We start from the raw sequence: 17,490 nt of genomic DNA, 5'->3' as shown, positions 1-17,490 counted from the left end.
CAGGCTTGTGCATCTATTCCCGTGCAGCAGGAAAGGATGCCAGTGGGCAGATGTGCTGTGGCCAAGCAGGTTAAACGCTTGCTGAAAGGCTGGCTGTCATGGGCTCACCCTGCCTGCAGCTGCCAGACGGCACTCGGACACTGACTGCGGCACAGAGCTGCAAGGGGTGGCAACAGCCTTGGCATTCTGCTCTCCCCTGCGCACGGAGCAGGGCCCCGGTGGCAGCAATGGCACAAGGACAGAGCTGGGGGCTCCTCTGTCTGCGGCGGCCCCTCCTTCATGCTGCCAGCTGCTCAGGGTGCTGTGCCTGGGGCTTTCAGGGCTCCTGCTGTGCTATCTGCACCCTCCTGCTCTCCTGGGACTTGTGGGTCTCCGCCCCCCACCGGGGTGCAGCGGGACCCCCCATTCCTGCACTCACCCAGGGCTGCACCAACAGCAGAGGGGCTGCAGAGGTGGGACAAAGCAGGACAAGCCCTGGCGCAGGGCTGGTTTAGGGGCAAAGCTCTTAACATTTAAGTATTGGGGCAGGCCGCTGAGAGGAGGAGGTCCAGGAGCATCAGCTGGAGCAGCCCGGGATTTCTCTGGCTGGGTGAAGTGCTGGGATTTAAATTAATTTCTAGCGTGCGGCTTCCCCTGGCACTGTGTGCTGCCAGCCCCCGTCTGCGCCACGCTCCCCCCAGCACGAAGGATTAGTGGTATTTATAGCAAACGCTCCATTTCAATTTTCCCCGATGAGGCTAATTTCTGCCGGCAAGGGAGAGCAGGGGAAGTGCTGCCGCTGCTGCCGGACTGGCCAAGGCTGCCAACCCGGCACACCGGCTCCCCTGTGTGACCGGTGGCGGGGGCCTGGCTGCCGGCTGCTCCAGGCTCGAGTTGCAATGGATTTGTATTTTCCTTTCCCCTGCACAATTCATCTCGTGGCTGGTCTTGGCTCCAGTGCACTGAGCCTGGAGTTTAGCAGGGGACAGTGGCACTGTCGCAGCCTGGAGCGGCCCCTGGCGCTTGCTGCCCTAGCCCTGCCTGCAGGTAGGACCTAAAAATAGCATCCTCCTGCCTGGTACACATGCTCACCTCGAGGAGCCAGAGCAGAGCAGTCCCATCCTCCTCCCCATGCCTCTGTTCCTGCTGCATCCTGAGGCTCTGCCCGGCTCCTGGGAGCCCAAGGAATGTGCAGGGGTCTGGCAAGGGTTGGGGGCTGCCCGTAGGGGCTGCGGCACCTGCCCCGGCCCTGCATAGCCCTGCGTTGTTGCATTGGTGGGAGGAGATGCGGCAAGCAGCCTGTGCGCCCAGGAGCATGGGAGGGAGCCAGGAGCATCCCCGTGGGGCCAGTTTCATGCTGCTGTGCTCCCTCCTTCGGCTATTGGGATTTTGCTCCTCCAGAGCCAATTATTCCCTGGCTTTTTCCCTTGGTCATAGGGAGCCAGAGCCCACCCCAGCCCCAGCTGCATCCTACTCCCTCCTGCCTGTGGGGAGTGGTGCAGGATGAAATGACACTAAATTGAACCAGCCCCCTCCTGTGTGAGTATTTATTGGTTTGCAGAGGCTGCCTGGAGCCCAGCACCCAGCTCTGGCCCTGGGACCGGCTGGCCCCTGGCTTGGTGGCTGGGAGAGGGTGCGGAGCTCAGGGTCCCTCGCTGTCCCTGGGGCCGGCGGGGAGGGCGGGCGACCACCTGGGTGCTATTTGGAGGTGGGGGTGCCCTGGCCGAGCTGCAGCAGGGAGTTGGTGGCGTAGTTCTGGAAGAGGGGCTGGAGAAACATGCCGACGGTGCCGAAGACACAGACGAAGACGAAGATCCATAAGAAGAGACGGTCGATGACCATGGCCACGTACTTCCAGTCCTCGCTCACCTGTGTGGGGCCAGAAGAGATGCCAGGTGGGGCCGAGGCCTCCAGCATCACCCAGTGCTGCCTGTGCCGCTCCCGGCAGGCAGCTGGACTGAGAGCTCAGCGGTCCACAGAGCTCCAAATCTGCTCCCTCAGCACTGCAGCTCCTGGGGCTGCCTGCCAGCCCACCATGAGCCCCGCGGAGCTCGTTCCCCCCACTGCTAGCCAGACCACCAAGCCCGGGAAACTTATCTCCCTAGTGAGCTGAACTGGGGGCAGCGGGCAGCATTCCCTGGCCCTGCAGCCCCATCTGGGGCCGGCTCTGCCAAAACCTGCAGCCTCACAGTCCCCCACAGGGTCAGGCCTCCCAGGAGCCTCCTGGGTTTCCAGAGCAACTGCTCTGGGTTGGGGCTGCAGCAGTGGGTCAGGGGCCCAGGCAGGGGTTGCAGGGGGTCCCCAGGCATGAGGCTGGGCAGGGATCCCCTTGGTGCCTGTGCATGTCCCTTCCTGGGAAGCAGCTGTGCACCAGCAAATGCTCTGCACCCTACAGCTATATATGCACATCACAGCCCTGCCTGCACCCCACAGCCCTGCCCCCTCCAACAGCAGCCCTGCCTGCATCCTGCAGCCCTGCCTGTACCCCACAGCCCTGCCCACCCCCAGCAGCCCTGCTCGCAGCCCTGCCCGCCCCACCGCGTGCTGCCCGCCCTTGCCCTGACTCACACTCTGGTCGTCGTCCTCGCTGCGCATGTGGTCGGCGATGAAGCGCACGCCGTCCACCGCCTCTTCCAGCCCGCAGGCGCAGCCAGCCGCAGGGGCTGGCGCCTGCCCCTGCTGCTCCCGGTAGCCATTGAGCCCCTCAGCCTTGGCAGTGCCAGGGTTGGCGTAGCAGGTGCAGGCGCGGGCACCAGCCTGGAGGAAGAGGGTGGCGGTGGCGGCGCGCTCCTGGGTGTGCCGGCGCTGGCGCAGGCGCTGGCGTGCACAGTTCTGCCGCGGCTGCTTCATGAAGAGCAGTGCCGGGAGCTTGCGGAGGAAGAGGGTGCGGACCCAAGGTGGCATGGTGTGCGTGGTGGGTGAGCGGTGGTGCACATTGAGGACGCAGACGCTGGTGACGATGGAGAAGGTTACCAGCACCATGGTGAACATAAGGTACTTGCCCACTAGTGGCACGTCCAGTGACGTGGGTGGCACAATCTTGGAGATGAGCAGCAGGAAGACGGTGAGGGCGAGCAGGACGGAGATGCAGAGCGTCATCTTCTCGCCGCAGTCGGACGGGAGGTAGAAGACAAGGATGGCCAGGGAGGTGATGAGAATGCAGGGGATGATGAGGTTGATGGTGTAGAAGAGCGGCTTGCGCCGGATGATGAAGTCGTAGGTGATGTCCACGTAGGTGGAGTCATCGGGATTCTCATTGCGGCGTCCCGGCAGTGCCACGATGTCCCACTCGCCACTGGGCGTGAAGTCATCCAGGCTGGCCACCTCGCTCTTCAGCACCAGGTCGATCTCGGTGCGGTCATAGGTCCAGGAGCGGAACTTCATGGTGCAGTTCTGCTGGTCGAAGGGGAAGTGCTTCACCTCGATCTTGCATGCACTCTTGTAGATGGCCGGCGGCAGCCAGAAGATGCTGCCATCGTAGGAGATCACCGCATTGGAGTAGAAGGAGACCTCGTACATCCCATCAGCACTGGGGTGAAGGGATGTGCCATCAGCCCTGGCCCTGCCCCAGCTGTGCAACGGCACCGCCCTGAGCCCTGGGTGGGGCTGGGGCACACACAGCCCCCCCAAGAAAACCACCTACTTGTTGTAGAGCACCACATCAGGCAGCCAGATGTGCTTGGAGGGCAGGCGGACTTTCTTCATGTTGTCAAAATCCTCCGGCTTCCAGGTGAGGCGGTAGTCTTCCCACTCCTGTGGGTGGGCAGGCAGGCTCAGCTCAGCCGGCCGTGGGTAGGGGTGGGCTCAGGGCAGGGTGGGCATGGGGGTCCCACACAGGGTGTATGGGGGGACTGGGATGGGGGGGCAGTCAGGTCAGGGTGGATATGGGGGTCCCACACAGGGTATATAGTGGGGCGGGCAGGGGGTCAGGACTGGGTGGACATGGGGGTCCCACAGAGGGTGTATGGAGGGCCCCGGGGCAGGGTGCAGGGGAGGTGCAGGGCAGGGTGCAGGGGGGATGCAGGGCAGGGTGGACACGGGGGGTCCCGGGGCCATGGCGGAGTGCAGGGCTCCCACCTGCGTCAGCCAGACATTGGTGGTCATGATTTGCTCCCGTTCGTGCTGTGGAGAGAACGGGGGCTGGTTACTTGGTGTGCCAGGGAGGGGGGGGGAAGGCTGCAGGGCCCCCTCCCTTTCCCAGTGGATGGGGGAGCAGAGCCCCGGCCAACTCACCACGCTGATGAGCTGCGCCAGCGACACCATCAGCTGCACGGTCACCAGCTCGGAGCCGTTGGTCGCCGGCCGGATCAGCTTGTTGTAGCGCGCGGGGTCCAGCAGATACTCAACCAGCCGCTCCTCCGTGTCCGTGCCCAGGCTCCCTGGGGCGCAGCAGGAGGCTGAGCCCCACGGTGGCGGCCAGGGTTCCCCGGGAGCATCCAGACCCCCCCACACACCTCCCCAGGGCTGAGCCTGTGCCCACCCTGGGGGTCTGGGCCTGGCAGCTCGAGGGCGGGTGCGGGGATTGAGGGTGTCACAGCCGCGTGCAGGCTGCTCCCAGGGCAGGGGGGTTTGGGGGGGTGGGGGGGGGCCTGGGGGGCTTCGGTGCCTGGGAAGGAGCAGCTGCGGGAGAGTGGGGGCAGGGCCTGCAGCCCCGGTGCTGCCGGACGGCGAGACTGCAGCTGGGTGTCCCCCCCGCCCGTCCCTGCCTGTCCCTGCCTGCCCCCCGGCACCGCCCCGGCCGAGCGGTTCGGGCAGCCGGAGCCCCCGGGCCCGGCGGTGCCGCGGTGCCCCGGAGCGGGGGGGGGGGCAGGGAGCACCGGGACCACCGCCGGGCCGGGACAGCGGGGGGCACCAGCACCACAGCGGGGGGTACCAGCACCGCAGCGGGGCCGGTACCAGGTCCATGCCGGTCCTGTGCGGGGTCGGTACCGGGGCGACGGCGGAGGGTCCTGTGCAACAGGCGCAGCCCCAGGGACCGACCCGCTCCCCTCCCCGCCGGTGCCGGTGCCCGCCCCCCCCCCCCCCCCCGCCCCGGGCTCCCGGTACTTACGTCTGAGGGCGGCGAGGAGGCAGAGGACGCGAAGCAGCGCCATGGGGGCGGCCCGCTGCCGGTGCCGCTGCCGGTGCCGCTGCCGGTGCCGCTGCCCGGGCGCTGTCCCCGGTGCTGCCCGCGCTCTCCGCGGTGCTGGAGCCGGCGGCGGCGGCCCGGGCGGGGCGGCCCCGGGCGGGAGGCGGTGCCGGGCGCTGCGCCGGGGCCGCCCCGCGCTCCCCGCTCCGTCGCCGTCACCGCCGCCGTCAGCGGCCCCGGGGCCGCCCCCGCCTCCGCCCCGCCGCGCCCCGGGGACACCGGTGGAGCAGGGGGCACCGCGGGGAGGGGGGCTCCCACGACTCTACGCACCAGCGGGGTCCAGCCCCCGCCGCCCCCAGTCCCTGCACGGTCCCAGCGGGGCGGGGGAGCCTCGGGGCGGGAACCGAGGGGGGAGCGGAGGCCGGGGTGGGGGTGGGGGGGAAGCTCCGAGGCAGATCCCGGGCCCCGGCGCCCCCCCCGGCCCCGCCACACACGGGGGAGGGTGTCTCGGGCCGCGGCACCCCCCCCCGGACCTCAGGGACCGTTCACCCCCCCCAGGGCTCCAGCCCCCACCGTGCCACCCCGCCCCCCGCCGGTGCCTCTCGTGCCCCGCCCCCCCCCGCCGGTGCCCCCCAGCCCCAGGCCACCACGTGACCCACACGTGACCCCTCCCGACCAGGGGCGGGGCTCGTCCTTCCCGTTCGCCCCGCCCCCTCACTTTCCGGAGCGCCTCCCAGGCGTCACTTCCGGCTCGGCGGCGCCTCGCCCGGTTCCGCGACCGCTTCCGGCGGTTGAGGCCCCGCCCCTTCCGCTGGCGACGGGAGGGGTCACTTCCGGAGAGTGGGGCCGTCCCGCCGCCATCTTGGGCCGGCTCCGGGGGCTGCGGCGGCGGCGGCGGCGGAGTGGGTCCCTCCATGGGAAGATGCAGCGGGCGGGGCCGGAGGAGGCGGCGGGGTCGCAGGCGGCGGCGGGGGGGCCCGGGCGGAGCGGGGCCGAGGTGGCGGCGGCCCCCGCCGGGCGGCTCCTGAGGCGGGAGCTGCGGCTGCTCGAGTCCATCTTCCACCGGGGCCACGAGCGGTTCCGCATCGGCAGCGCCTGCCCCGACGAGATCAGCTGCGAGTTCGTCCCGGGGGCCGGAGCCCGCGCCGGTGCCTCCGGTTCCCGGGGGCCGCCGCCGGGGCCCGTCCGCATCCACTGCAACATCACGGTGAGGCCCGAGGGAGGGCACCGGCCCGCTGCGGCGGGGTGAGGGGGCACCGGCGGGAGCGGTCTTGGGACCGAGAGGCCACACCGACCCGCCTCGGGGAGCCGACCGAAGCGGGGACCGGGGCTGCCGGCCATTGGGCGACCGCGGCCCGTTGGAACTCGGCGGCGTTGCGGGGACCGGCCCGGCACGGCCCGGCCCATGCGCCTTGGGGCGAGCTGGGCCCGGGCCCCGCCGTCCCCCGGGGTGGCCGGGGCTGGCCGCGGGGCACGGGGGGGACTGAGGCCGGGCTCACGTGGCCACGGGGGGAGCTGCCTCTGGTCCCCCACCTTCCCCGGGACCCTGTGCGTGGGATGCAGCCCGCGCTCGGGCCCCGAGCTCCATGGAGCTTCCCTTACCAGGACAGCAAACCCCGGAGCCTTCATGTCCGACCGGTGGGCACAGGCAGCGCCGGGGGGAACATGGGCTGCTCTTGCTGTCCTGATGGCTCCTTCCTCCCCTGTGCGAGACTCTATGTGCACCCCTTTTCCCTGCTTGGCCCGGGCTTTTTTTTGGGGGGGGGGGGCTTCCCAGGTGGCCCTGACCGGTGGTGCCTGGAGGAGGGGGTAATTGTGGCCTCAGCATTGTCGGGCTCTTCGCATCTGCTGTGGCTCATCCTCACCTGGGTTTTAGGGGATCCTGATTGAGGGTAGGTTTGCAATGGGGCACAGATCCCATCTCTCGTGGTGAGTTACAGCTGGGGTTGCAGCTCCAGACGAGGAGTGGCAGAGTGTGGAAAGCCCCCGGTGCGGATGCTGAACAGGGCCGGTGTCAGTGATTTTCCAGAGGGGCAACTTGGGAGCATTGTCAAAGGCTGTCAGCAGCTTTGCCCTGGATTAAAGGTGCCTACTTGGCATCTGCCCCTGCGCGGGTGCTGTTGGGTCATGCACGCCTGATTCTTCTCCTGCAGCACTTCTGGTCCAGAGCTGGCAAGGCAAGAGGCCTGCAGGGCAGCATAAAACACCCAAGGGCCCTGGAGACCAAAGGGGTGGCCAAAGCGTCACCACCCTCCATCTTCCACCCCACTCCCTTGGGCTGGGGGGAAGTGGCACAGTGCTGAGCCACAACAGCGTGGTTGGAGCGAGGGTTTGTTTTGCCCTTGGCCTCGGCATTAGCCTGGAGGGTGGATGCAGTCACTTGTGGGCCGTTCTGCTGATCTCTGCAGTCTGGAGGGATGTGTTTGTGGGAGATGTGGGGCTGCAGCTCCCTGTCCTGCCTGGTTCGCTGCTCTGTTCCCTGCCAGCTGCGTTGGTGGGACAGAAGCAGTTGCAGCAGCACAAACATCACCTTCTCCTTCTCTCCAGGAGTCTTATCCAGCTGTTCCCCCGATATGGTCTGTGGAGTCGGACGATCCGAACCTGGCAGCTATCCTGGAGAGGCTGGTGGAAGTCAGGAAAGGAAACACGCTGGTGAGGGGACACTGCGTGGGGAGAGGGGAGAGGTGGGGAGAGGCTGGCTGCTTCGGGAGGGTAAAATCCTTGCTGCGTGCCTCCAACCACCTGAGGCAGGGGGTATGTCTGGTCTCATAAGGGTTCAGGAAATATGGGATGAGCGGTTCTGTCTTCTTTTGAATTTGATGCTGGGGTGTGATTTTTTTTTTTTCCCCCATGCCCACTGCTGCTTGGAGCAGGAAGGGGCAGCCTCTGGGCCTTTGCTCGCTCATTTGTGAGGGAAAGTGTGGCAGTTAAGCTGACGCTTAGCTTGGCGTATGGGTCTCTGCAATTCTCTGACGCTTGTCTCATTTCTGGACAGCTTTTGCAGCACCTGAAGCGAATAATCTCTGACCTGTGCAAACTCTACAACCTCCCCCAACATCCAGATGTTGAAATGCTGGACCAGCCTCTGCCGGCAGAACAGGTGAGTGACTCGGGAGGAGACTTTTTAAGCTCATAAAACGAGTTCCCTGGAGTTTGCTTTAGAGGCTGAGGCTTCCTAATCCCTGAAGGAGGAATGCAGCAGGCGAGGTGTTCATCTCTTCTCCCTGGGGTGGATTCCTGTCCTGGGTGATGCCATCCTGCTCTGTTGGGCCTCTGGTGTAGTTTCCTGTAAAGGTTCTTGGCTTCACTCTGCTTTTAACTTGGTTCTGCTTGTAAATCCCTGTTTAACCTTGCCTCAGAAGGGTCTGGGAAGGCGGGAGAGCCTTGCCACAGGAAGCTGACAGTGCAATCTTCGTCTCTGTCCTTTTGTCCCTGCAGAGCACACAGGAAGAGGTGTCCTCTGAAGAGGAAGATGAAGAGATGCCAGAGGTAAGTGCCGCCTCGCCGTATGAGGAAGTACACCGGAGAGCTGAGCACAGGGAGATGCCTGCTGAAAGGTGCGAGGGCACAGGGATTGTGTCTGGGAGGAGCTCGTGGAGTCCAGACAGGGAAGAGCCTGCTGTTTGGCTCGAAGGCTAGATTGTTCTTAGTGTTTTGCTGCTGGGGACCCAGGTCCTGAGCCATGGATGGGAGTGATGTGTTCACAAACCACAGGGGACCGCAGCAGCTGAGAGGCATAGCCATGGCCTCCAAAGGCATGCAGATAAGCTGAGAGTGGAGCCCCTTGGACAATTTCTCTCTCAGCTCACGCTGCTGTGCTCTAGAGCCTGAAATTTACACACGAGCGGTGGGATTTCCGGGTTGCCATTGCTGGCAGGGAAATCACACCATGAAAATGGAACTCCCACAGAGAGGATTAGGTAGGATGGCTGAGCATGTGAGCGAGCTAATTGGCAGGAGTGGCAGAGTCAACCATACTTCACTGCAGGCTGAGAATATCATGCTGCAAAACCCACAGGCTTTGGTTGTTTGGTTTGCGGTTTAGAGATCTCTAGAAGTGGGTGGAATAATCTTGAATCTCCATGGTGACGTTTAGTGATGCCTCGCACGCTTCTGGGGTGTGAGAGGCATGGGCACCAAGTCAGCAGCACTGCAGAATCTGGGGGCAGGTCACTTAGCAGCAGCATGCCTGGCAGTTGTTGGGGTTTTTGCAAAGTTAATAGCTTGCTAAATCAAGGATGTCGTTCACCATGGTCCCCAGAGAAAATGAGGAGGCTTAAACTGGTACCAGTGTAACCTTGCATATCTGCAAACTTGCTGCTTTGTGGCAAATTTGTGGTCTGTGAGTCCTCCCGCTCCTGTGGACTGGAAAGAAATCCTTGGAAACTGAGTGTTCCCGCTCATGCTTTCTGCTAACACCATGCATCGTTGTTCAGGGACAACGCTTTCACTTAGAGCAAAGGTTTCTTGCTGAGCAGTTGGATTTGCTGGGCTGTCAGAAGAGCAGAGCAGCAGAGCCGTGCCCTGGTGCAGAGATGCATTATGCAGGTTAATCCACTCGAGGGATTTTCTAGGAGGATCTATTCTCCTATGTGACAGTCTAAAAATGTCAAAGCCTTTCCAAAAATGCTGCTCATCCAGAATAGCAGTAGCTAGCTTGGAGAGGCCGAAGTAAACACTTGTTCAGAGGAATTAATACCAGCCCTGGAGCTGTGTGTACCCACAGCCATTTGCAGGCAGCTTCTGGGTAGCTGAACCCTGAGTGCAGTAGTCACTGTGCATGGCAAGAGATCTCTGCAGTGGCCCCCGATTGCTGCGACTGGTTTTTACTGGTTATTAACACTGGGGTCTTGTACACATCAGCCCGATGAGTGTTGTGGAAAGGGATGAGGGGCAGAGCCTCTGCTGGGGTTAGGGAGAGCGTCAGGGGTGTGCTGTGCAGGGCGGGGCTGAGCTGATTTACAAGGAGACTCCAGACACACTGTGAAACGTCACATCTTTTTGAGGGGAAAACATCCTGCGCCACTGAATTTTTTGTGTGAGGGTCTCCTTCACATGCCAGTGACCTGTGTTTGTGTTAGTTTTTTTGCTCATGAAGGGGAAACAACGCAGCCCAGCAGCACTGTGCCAAGTGTCTGCAAGTTGTTCCAGCCATCCAGAAATGTGGCACGGGGCTGTTTGAGCCACGTGCGTGCTGAGATTCAAGTGCCCTTCAATTGCATGGGGCTCATTGGGGAGCATATATAAGATTAATGGCTAATTATAAACAGGCGTGAGAGCTGGCAGGGAAGAATCCGGCAAACAAAGAGCCTGTATGAGCCCAATTTAATTCTGGAAGGGGAAGTGTGCCGCTCTGCCTGCTGGCTTTGTTATGGGAGGGCGGCAGGGGCCCAGTGGCTGAAGTTTGTTCACTGAGCATGCCCAGGCCTTGCGTCTTCCGCCACTTTTGTGCCTTGCATCAGGGCTTGGGACTTACTGTGGAGAGTTGAGACAACTGGAGAGTTGCACTGGGAATTCTTCCTGGTTTAGGGCAGCTTCTGTCCACAGTACTTCCAGCAGGGAGGAGTGAAGACTTGTCTCTACCAGTTCTCCTCTCCCTTTCCCAGGACACTGAGGACTTGGACCACTATGAGATGAAAGAGGAAGAGCCGGCAGATGGGAAGAAGACAGAGGACGAAGGCATTGGGAAGGAAAACCTGGCCATTTTAGAGAAAATAAAAAAGAACCAGAGGCAAGATTACTTAAATGTACGTGTCACCCGGCGGGATGGCGGGTTGGGGAAGCAGAGGGACCCAAGGGTGAGAGCGATGGAGGCACCTGCTAGCCCTAAATCAAAGGGGCTGTCTCTGGCCAAAGGTACAGCAGTGGCTCTCAGGGGCTGTCATGGCTGATGCAGAGAAGTCTGTGAACTGCCTGTGCAGCTCAGGGAAGTAAGTGTGGGCCTCGGGTGCCCTGAGGCATTGGTGCTATGTGGGGCAGCCTTCCTGCCAGTGAGATCTGGGGTTCCCCTCTGCTCCCAGGAGCTGCACCCTACTTTGGGCTGTGGAGATGGCTGGTGGGTTGTGCTTTTATACTCCTGGGCTCAGATTCTTACACAGTTGAGAGGGCACGGAGGCGTTTCTGCTGCAGCTGCACTGCCTGGGGTGGCGTATTTGGGGCAAGGGAAGTTGCTGTAGGGGGAAAGGGGAAGACTGAGAGGTGGGGGACATGGTAAGGTCTAGTTTAGAGGCTGGACGGGAGTTCTAGCTCAGGTGTTGGCCTCGTAAAGCAATGGCCATGGTGGGTGCAGTGTAACATGCAACTTCCCTCCTCCCAAATTCCTTGTAGGGTGCAGTGTCTGGGTCTGTGCAGGCCACCGACCGGCTAATGAAGGAGCTCAGGGATATTTACCGATCACCAAGTTTCAAGGGCGGTAAGTACTGCGGGGAGCTCGAGGGAAGGGGCTGCTGTTTGTGCCAGGGTTTTCCTCGTTGTTCTGGGTGGCACCTAATGGGCCTTAGAGCTTTTCTGCTCTTCTCAGCTGGAGAGCCTTCAGTGACTGTGGCTCTGTCAAGAGCAAGCAAAACTGCTTTATCATCTCTGTTCCCTGCCAGTGCTGGATGGAAGTGAGGAGTGTGCTGTGGGTGGGATGATTATCTGGCTTTGAGGGTGATGGTGCTCTTACCCTTTTCCCAAGCCAAAGGACTTGGGAAAGAGCAGTCGTAGGAAAACCGCTGCCCTCAGGATGGTCCTTCTGGATAAGTGCTCCTTTCCGGGGGGGGGTGGGAGGTGTCTGTGCCAGGCTGGGGTTGTGCTGCAGGGCCAAGGGAATTTGAAATCTGCGTGGTGGCTTGACCCCCTGTTCAGTCTGTCCCTGTAGTGACACACCTCTTCTCTGCCTTGCAGGATACTATGCAGTTGAACTAGTGAACGACAGCCTGTACGATTGGAACGTCAAACTCCTGAAGTAGGTGGCATAGCTTGGGATAATGCAACTGTGGTGGATCTTGGTGGTGGGACCAAAATGTCCCTATGAGCCAGAGGGGAAGTGAGCAGGGCAGGGGAGCACCTGGCAGACCTTGGGTTAGCCTCTCTCGGGCAGCTTGCTTGCTGTCTCCACATCAGAAAGGAGATGACATCTCCAGAGAAACGTGAGATAATCTGAGGGCTCTGCAAGTCTGTCTGCTGTTCCTAGAGTCCTGGAAGAGGTGCATCAGACAAAACCCCGAGCTTTCACACCCTCCAGACACCAGTGCTGCCTTTTCCTTGGGCCAGGCAGTCTTTATTTTTAAGCTGGCAGCATGCAAAAAGGGTGTGATGGTCTTCTCTGCAAACCGGGAGCAGAATGCTGACAGCCCATGCTGTCGCTGCCCTCTGGGTGAGAACCTGAGGGCCCACGTGGCAGCCAGGTTGTGCAGGTACGGTAGCTCTGGGGTTTGGTGGCAGTGAGCGTGGCCAACTTAAGGTGCATGACCTTGACTGTGACCCTCTGGGGTTTTCCTTCGGCAGGGTTGACGAGGACAGCGCTTTGCACAATGATCTCCAGATCCTCAAAGAGAAAGAAGGAACAGATTTCATCCTCCTAAACTTCTCCTTTAAAGTAAGGCTTCCCATACCTCCCCCTCCTCGAGATACGCCTGCCTCAGTGAGTCATCAGAGAAGACGTTTCTCAATGGCTTTGCTTCCCTTCTCTTGTTCCAGGATAACTTTCCTTTTGATCCACCGTTCGTAAGGGTCGTGTCACCGGTGCTGTCAGGGGGGTAAGTAACTGTTTGCCTGTCTCTGCTTGCTGAGGTCTCCAGCACTGCTTCCTGCAACAGTTTTTTCACAAGGAGTTTATCCAGCACTGCCCAGTCCTGTTATCTCCCTGATACTGCAAAAGTAGCTCTCCTGGGAAACACAGATGAGGTGGTGGGTTTTGGTGGGTTTTTTTTGGTGCATTTTTCCATCTGAGATCTACTCTGACAAAATGATTCATCTCTGGAGGAGCAGATGGGTGAGGCAGTGTCTGTCTCTGACATAACTTTGCCCAATTCCTTCCCCAAGGTATGTTCTGGGTGGCGGTGCCATCTGCATGGAGCTACTTACAAAACAGGTAGGTACTGGCTGGTACGTGGACCTGGGTAGCTGCTGCTGTCTGCCACGCTTTGTATTCCTGCTGCTCGGGCCTGCTGGCAGCCAAATCCTGCCTGTTCCCCTGGCTGGTAGCTGCCTGGCATGGCTTTGCAATGCCTGTGCGAGACTCGGGAAGGGGAACCCTTTCGTTGCTGTGGGGAAATGCAACCCCTGAGTGGGGGTCCTGTCCACGCTGGCCTCACTTTGTTGCGCTCTGTCTCTCAGGGCTGGAGCAGCGCGTACTCCATCGAGTCGGTGATTATGCAGATCAGCGCAACTCTGGTGAAAGGGAAAGCGCGAGTACAATTTGGAGCCAATAAGGTAGGGCCCAGTCAGTGTAAGAGAACTCGAGGAGTGGTTGGTAGTGGGATGGAGGCAGATGAGCGGACAACCAGCTCTGGCAGCTTGGTTCGGATAGGGAAGACGTGGGATGGCTCGTACTGGGTTCTAGCTGAACTGATGGTCACCCTGTCTTCCCTTGCAGAATCAGTACAGCCTGACAAGAGCACAGCAGTCCTACAAGTCCCTGGTTCAGATCCACGAGAAGAATGGTAAGGGCTGAGGGAGACGGTGTGCATTTCCTCTTGCTGGTCCGGGCTCCCCTAGGCTGAGTGTGCAGGCGAGCTGCTTGAGTTTTTTTCTGCCGCAAGTGAAGAGATTACCTGGAGCAAGATGAGAGCCGGCAGTGGCAGCCGCTGTCTAACACAGAGTGTGGGGCTGCAGCATCCCTCTGCCCTTCCCCACTGGTCAGTGCTGGACTCCTTCAGCTATAACTAGAGACAGCGCATCCTTGTCCGGGTGGTGTCAGGAAGTAACCCAGAGAGAAAGCCTCCCAGTAATCTGGGAGTTGTGGCCCTTTGGAAGTGGGACATAGCGTGCTTGCACTGGTGCTTTCCGCAGCTTTTCCAGCTGTGCATTTCCAGGTGTAGGTTTGTGTTCCCCATGCAGCTTCATCCCTCACAGATCTCTCTTCTTGTTTCAGGCTGGTACACACCGCCCAAGGAGGACGGCTAGCATGGATGCTGCAGGACCAATCTGATTATCTTCTGGATGCTCTACTTGGATCTAAACGATGCCTCTTGGCTTTCTCCCAGGATGTAATAGCTTTGCCTGTTGCAGGACAATAATGGCTGTTAAAAACTCTAAATAAAACTGTGTAAGCAGTTGGACTGACCTAAAACACTTGCTGGACCCTTGCTAGCAGGCATTCTTGTTAAAACAAACTTTTGAGCCTCTTGTATCGCTGGAAACTTTTGACTCTACTCCAGTCTAGAGCGTCCTCCTTACCTATGCTATGGATTTAATTTATTTTCTTATTTCATGTACACTGCTTTTTTTTGTTACAGTGTATGATGGATGTGTATGGAAAATGTATCTTTGGAGAAAAATTACAGTTTGTTAATTTGAAGATGCTGGTCTGATTACTTCCCCGCCCCCCCCCCCCCAACCTGCTCTTGGGTGGATCGTACCCTGCGCTGGCAGCAGCACGAAGCAAACTCATTTGCAGTGGCTGTGCCACGCTGCATCTTCAGCCTGTGGTGGGTTGGTGGATGGAGCCGAGGGGCTGTGCTGGAGGTCAGGGCATAGGAATGGCCCAGGCCTCTTGGTGTTGGCTGCAAAGCCCCAGGACAAGCCACGCAGGAGGGTCTGGAACAGCTGCCTTGGAAGAAGAAAACCAGAAAACGTTGGTTTGTTTTGGTTTGGTTTTGTTTTTTTTTTCCAACAAGGGAGCAGGGCTTCTGACCTCTCTCCCCTAGAGCAAGAACAGACTTTTCTTTATAACCTGCAAACTTACACCTCTGGAAATGGAGAGGGGAAGATCTGGAAGGCTTTCCTGTGTCCTGCTGTGGATGAGGGGTTTGTGGGTGTACCCCAGGGCTGCCGGCTCTCACCTCAAACTTCTCCATGTCCTGTCTTGCCAAGCGGTAAGAGATGAGTGGAGGCTTGGCTCCTTTGCCCTGTCTCTCCCCACTAACCACATGTGGAGAAGAGAGAAGGTGGCTGAGTCCCTTGTACCTGTAATTGCTGTGCTATGCATGAAAGCTGCTGAGTGCAGGGGAGTGTGGGCAGTGCTGGATGTGAGTGCTGCTGTCATCCCTGCCCAGGACTTGCTCCTGTAGCAAGGGGTCTGGTTCTGTAGGGTTTTATTTTATTTTTCCTTCTCAAGCCATCATTCCTGCTTAGGTCAGTGCCACAGGGCTGAGCCCTGGCCCTTGGTGAAAGGTATTGCTGCAGTCATGCCCTGTTGCTTCAGTCCCTGTTCCTTGCTCAAATCCCTGCTGCTCTGGCCTGAGGCTGCTGGAAGGATGTGGGTGTTGGAGCTCTTCTAACTTCTGGTGCTGTGTTCTTGGCTGGAGGGCATAGCTGACTCATTAGTGTCAAAGCTGGACCATCAGTATTAATTCACTGTGTTTGAATAAAAGTTATTAGAAAATCAAAGGGCCTCAGAAGAAGTCCATTATCTCCTCAGGCAGCTGTTCCCCTCTTTAGGCATTGTCCTGCTCCAAGCCTTGGAATAAAAAGGTGCTGTAGGAGAGGGATTACTGGTGGCTGCTCTGTGCTTGCTGCAGGAGTGGCTCTGGCCTCGGCCCGGGATTATTTTTAAGTGCTTTGCTGAAGGACAGGAGGGTTTGTGATGCTGAGCAGCTCTGCCCTGCCCTGTGCTCTGCTCCTCTGCCCTGGACCAGCATCCAGCAGGGTCCTGGACCCTCCCCAGCCCTGCTCCTGGTGCCGGTTGGGGGGAAGGAGGCAGCCACACTCCACTCCCCTCTTTAAATCAGCCCCAAGGAACGTGCTGGAGAGGGGGGGTAAGATGGTTTAATGAAGGTTTAAAAAGCTTGTGGTGTTGCTGTTTGGTGAGGTGGGGGCTGCACCTGCTGACCCCAGTGATGGGGTTGGGTTTGGGTATACTGAGGTGGTTGGGAGAGCTCATGGCATGTGCACTCCTGAATCCTGGTGGCTTTCTGGGCCAGGATGAGTGGGAGAATTGAACAGGGCCCTGCAGGACCCTCTGTCACTTGGATGCTGACCTGGCAGGCGTTGAGGCTAGAAGCATGGCAGGAACAGCACGAGCTGGTGTCTGGCAGGCGTCTGCCTGTCCCGTCTGTTCTCACCCACCCGAGCGTCAGGATCCGTCATCCATCCTGCTCTGAGATGAGCTCAGCGCTCATCACCACCATGCTGGCTCAGCTCTTGTTTTGGCTTCTCGGGAAAGCAGGTGTGCTGTGCCATCTGTCACCGCTGCCGGAGACACTCCCACAGCCTTTCCCTGCGGGAGCTGGGAGGGAACGGGGACAGGGAGAGAGAGACTTCCCAAAGGAGACGTATGGATGGCGCGCCACAGGGAATGCTGCCGCAGCACAAAGCCACTGAGACGGTGCTGCCTGCGCTTCTGCCCTGCTGTTGAAGCCCCCGGGAAGATTAAGAGGGAGTATTTAAATCTGCCAAAGAAAGAAAACGAACCAGCACCTTTCACCAAGCTAGCACCCGAGTTTACTGGTGCAGGCACGGAGTTTTCCTTGGCCTCAAGAAGGCGAAGCTGAAGCCAGCCAATATCCCACCGCCAGTTTGAGCGCCAGCCTAGCAGCAGCACCTTGCCACCGCAGCACTGGTGAGGAAATTGCCACCACTTCCTATGGCGCTGCTGGCAATCCTGCACCGCTGCTCAAGGCTGCCCAGCACCTGGATGGGGTGGGGCGCAGTGCTGGGGACCAGCCATCCCTGCCGAGTCAGGCTCCATTCTCCCAGTGCCCCCTCACAGCAGCAGGAACCCCCATGGGTAGGAGCTGGCTGGTCCCTGGGATGTTCTCCAGCCCCTGCAAACAGGAGGAACTCGTGTCCTGCCCCAAACCAGGGCAGCCCTGTCCTGGGGGAGCATCTTTACCTGCAAAACCCCATCCCCATCCCTTTCTGTTGTGCTGTTGCACACGGGTGGGTAGGGGCACCCCACAGCCTAGCTGCCAGCCCGGCAGGAAGCCAGATGGCTGGGCTCAGCTGGGGTTTTCCGGCGAGGTCTCGGTGCAGCCAGCAGAAGTAGGTCTTCGCTGGTGTGGTGGGAACCGCAGCCGCGGCGGCAACGAGCGCACCAGGACCGTGCCCTCCCTCTCATCGGGCTGTGCATGGGTGTGGGGGGGGGATCCGTACATGGGGTCCTTGCACGGGGTGTGTGTGTGGGGGGGTGCGCCTGTGCACAGGTGCCATACATGGGGGGGTCCATGCACAGGGTTTGTGCAGGGGGTCTGTGTATGGGGGCTGGCTTGGGGGGGGTCTCTGAGTGGGAGCCACACACAGGGTCTGTGCGTGGGGTCCATGTCCAGGGTCAAGACACCTCGTCCCATCAGCTGGGCAGG

The 17,490-nt window shown here is 60.3% G+C and overlaps 2 protein-coding genes across 4 annotated transcripts; one reads left to right on the top strand and one right to left on the bottom strand.

The window, feature by feature from the left end:
* Nucleotides 1–1,512: 1,512 nt before the first annotated feature.
* Nucleotides 1,513–5,646, bottom strand: CHRNB2 (cholinergic receptor nicotinic beta 2 subunit). Of its 2 annotated transcripts, none has more exons than XM_069795607.1 (6): nt 5,030–5,646; nt 4,213–4,358; nt 4,057–4,101; nt 3,623–3,732; nt 2,548–3,448; nt 1,513–1,848 (listed from the first exon to the last, which is right to left on the bottom strand). In XM_069795607.1, the coding sequence occupies exons 1-6, from the start codon at nt 5,070–5,072 to the stop codon at nt 1,678–1,680; spliced, it is 1,416 nt and encodes a 471-aa protein (XP_069651708.1). In that variant the 5' UTR covers nt 5,073–5,646; the 3' UTR covers nt 1,513–1,677. The 2 variants fall into 2 exon arrangements, with proteins under 2 accessions (XP_069651708.1, XP_069651707.1); XM_069795606.1 differs by having other exon boundaries at nt 2,548–3,508; nt 5,030–5,644.
* Nucleotides 5,647–5,880: 234 nt separating this feature from the next.
* UBE2Q1 (ubiquitin conjugating enzyme E2 Q1) lies at nt 5,881–14,549 on the top strand. 2 transcript variants are annotated; one of them, XM_069795634.1, is made up of 13 exons: nt 5,884–6,254; nt 7,595–7,699; nt 8,043–8,147; nt 8,486–8,536; nt 10,654–10,794; nt 11,375–11,459; nt 11,933–11,993; nt 12,536–12,626; nt 12,728–12,786; nt 13,073–13,121; nt 13,367–13,462; nt 13,626–13,692; nt 14,124–14,549. In XM_069795634.1, the coding sequence occupies exons 1-13, from the start codon at nt 5,970–5,972 to the stop codon at nt 14,153–14,155; spliced, it is 1,227 nt and encodes a 408-aa protein (XP_069651735.1). In that variant the 5' UTR covers nt 5,884–5,969; the 3' UTR covers nt 14,156–14,549. The 2 variants fall into 2 exon arrangements, with proteins under 2 accessions (XP_069651736.1, XP_069651735.1); XM_069795635.1 differs by lacking the exons at nt 13,367–13,462; nt 13,626–13,692 and having other exon boundaries at nt 5,881–6,254.
* The last annotated feature ends 2,941 nt before the right edge of the window (nt 14,550–17,490 follow it).

This window comes from Haliaeetus albicilla, chromosome 10, assembly GCF_947461875.1.
Source record: "Haliaeetus albicilla chromosome 10, bHalAlb1.1, whole genome shotgun sequence".
In the NCBI taxonomy this organism is placed as follows: domain Eukaryota; kingdom Metazoa; phylum Chordata; class Aves; order Accipitriformes; family Accipitridae; genus Haliaeetus; species Haliaeetus albicilla.
The sequence above is the reverse complement of the archived record's forward strand: the minus strand, read 5'-3'. Positions and strand labels throughout refer to the sequence as shown.

Coding starts and splice junctions, on each gene's coding strand:
- UBE2Q1 (XM_069795634.1), top strand. CDS start 5,970: ATGCAGCGGGCGGGGCCGGAGGAGGCGGCGGGGTCGCAGGCGGCGGCG. Junction 8,148..8,485: donor AGCCTCTGCCGGCAGAACAG/GTGAGTGACTCG, acceptor TTGTCCCTGCAG/AGCACACAGGAAGAGGTGTC. Junction 13,693..14,123: donor TCAGATCCACGAGAAGAATG/GTAAGGGCTGAG, acceptor TTCTTGTTTCAG/GCTGGTACACACCGCCCAAG.
- CHRNB2 (XM_069795606.1), bottom strand. CDS start 5,072: ATGGCGCTGCTTCGCGTCCTCTGCCTCCTCGCCGCCCTCAGAC. Junction 4,359..5,029: donor CCTCCTCGCCGCCCTCAGAC/GTAAGTACCGGG, acceptor GCTGCGCCCCAG/GGAGCCTGGGCACGGACACG. Junction 3,733..4,056: donor CCAATGTCTGGCTGACGCAG/GTGGGAGCCCTG, acceptor GCCCACCCACAG/GAGTGGGAAGACTACCGCCT.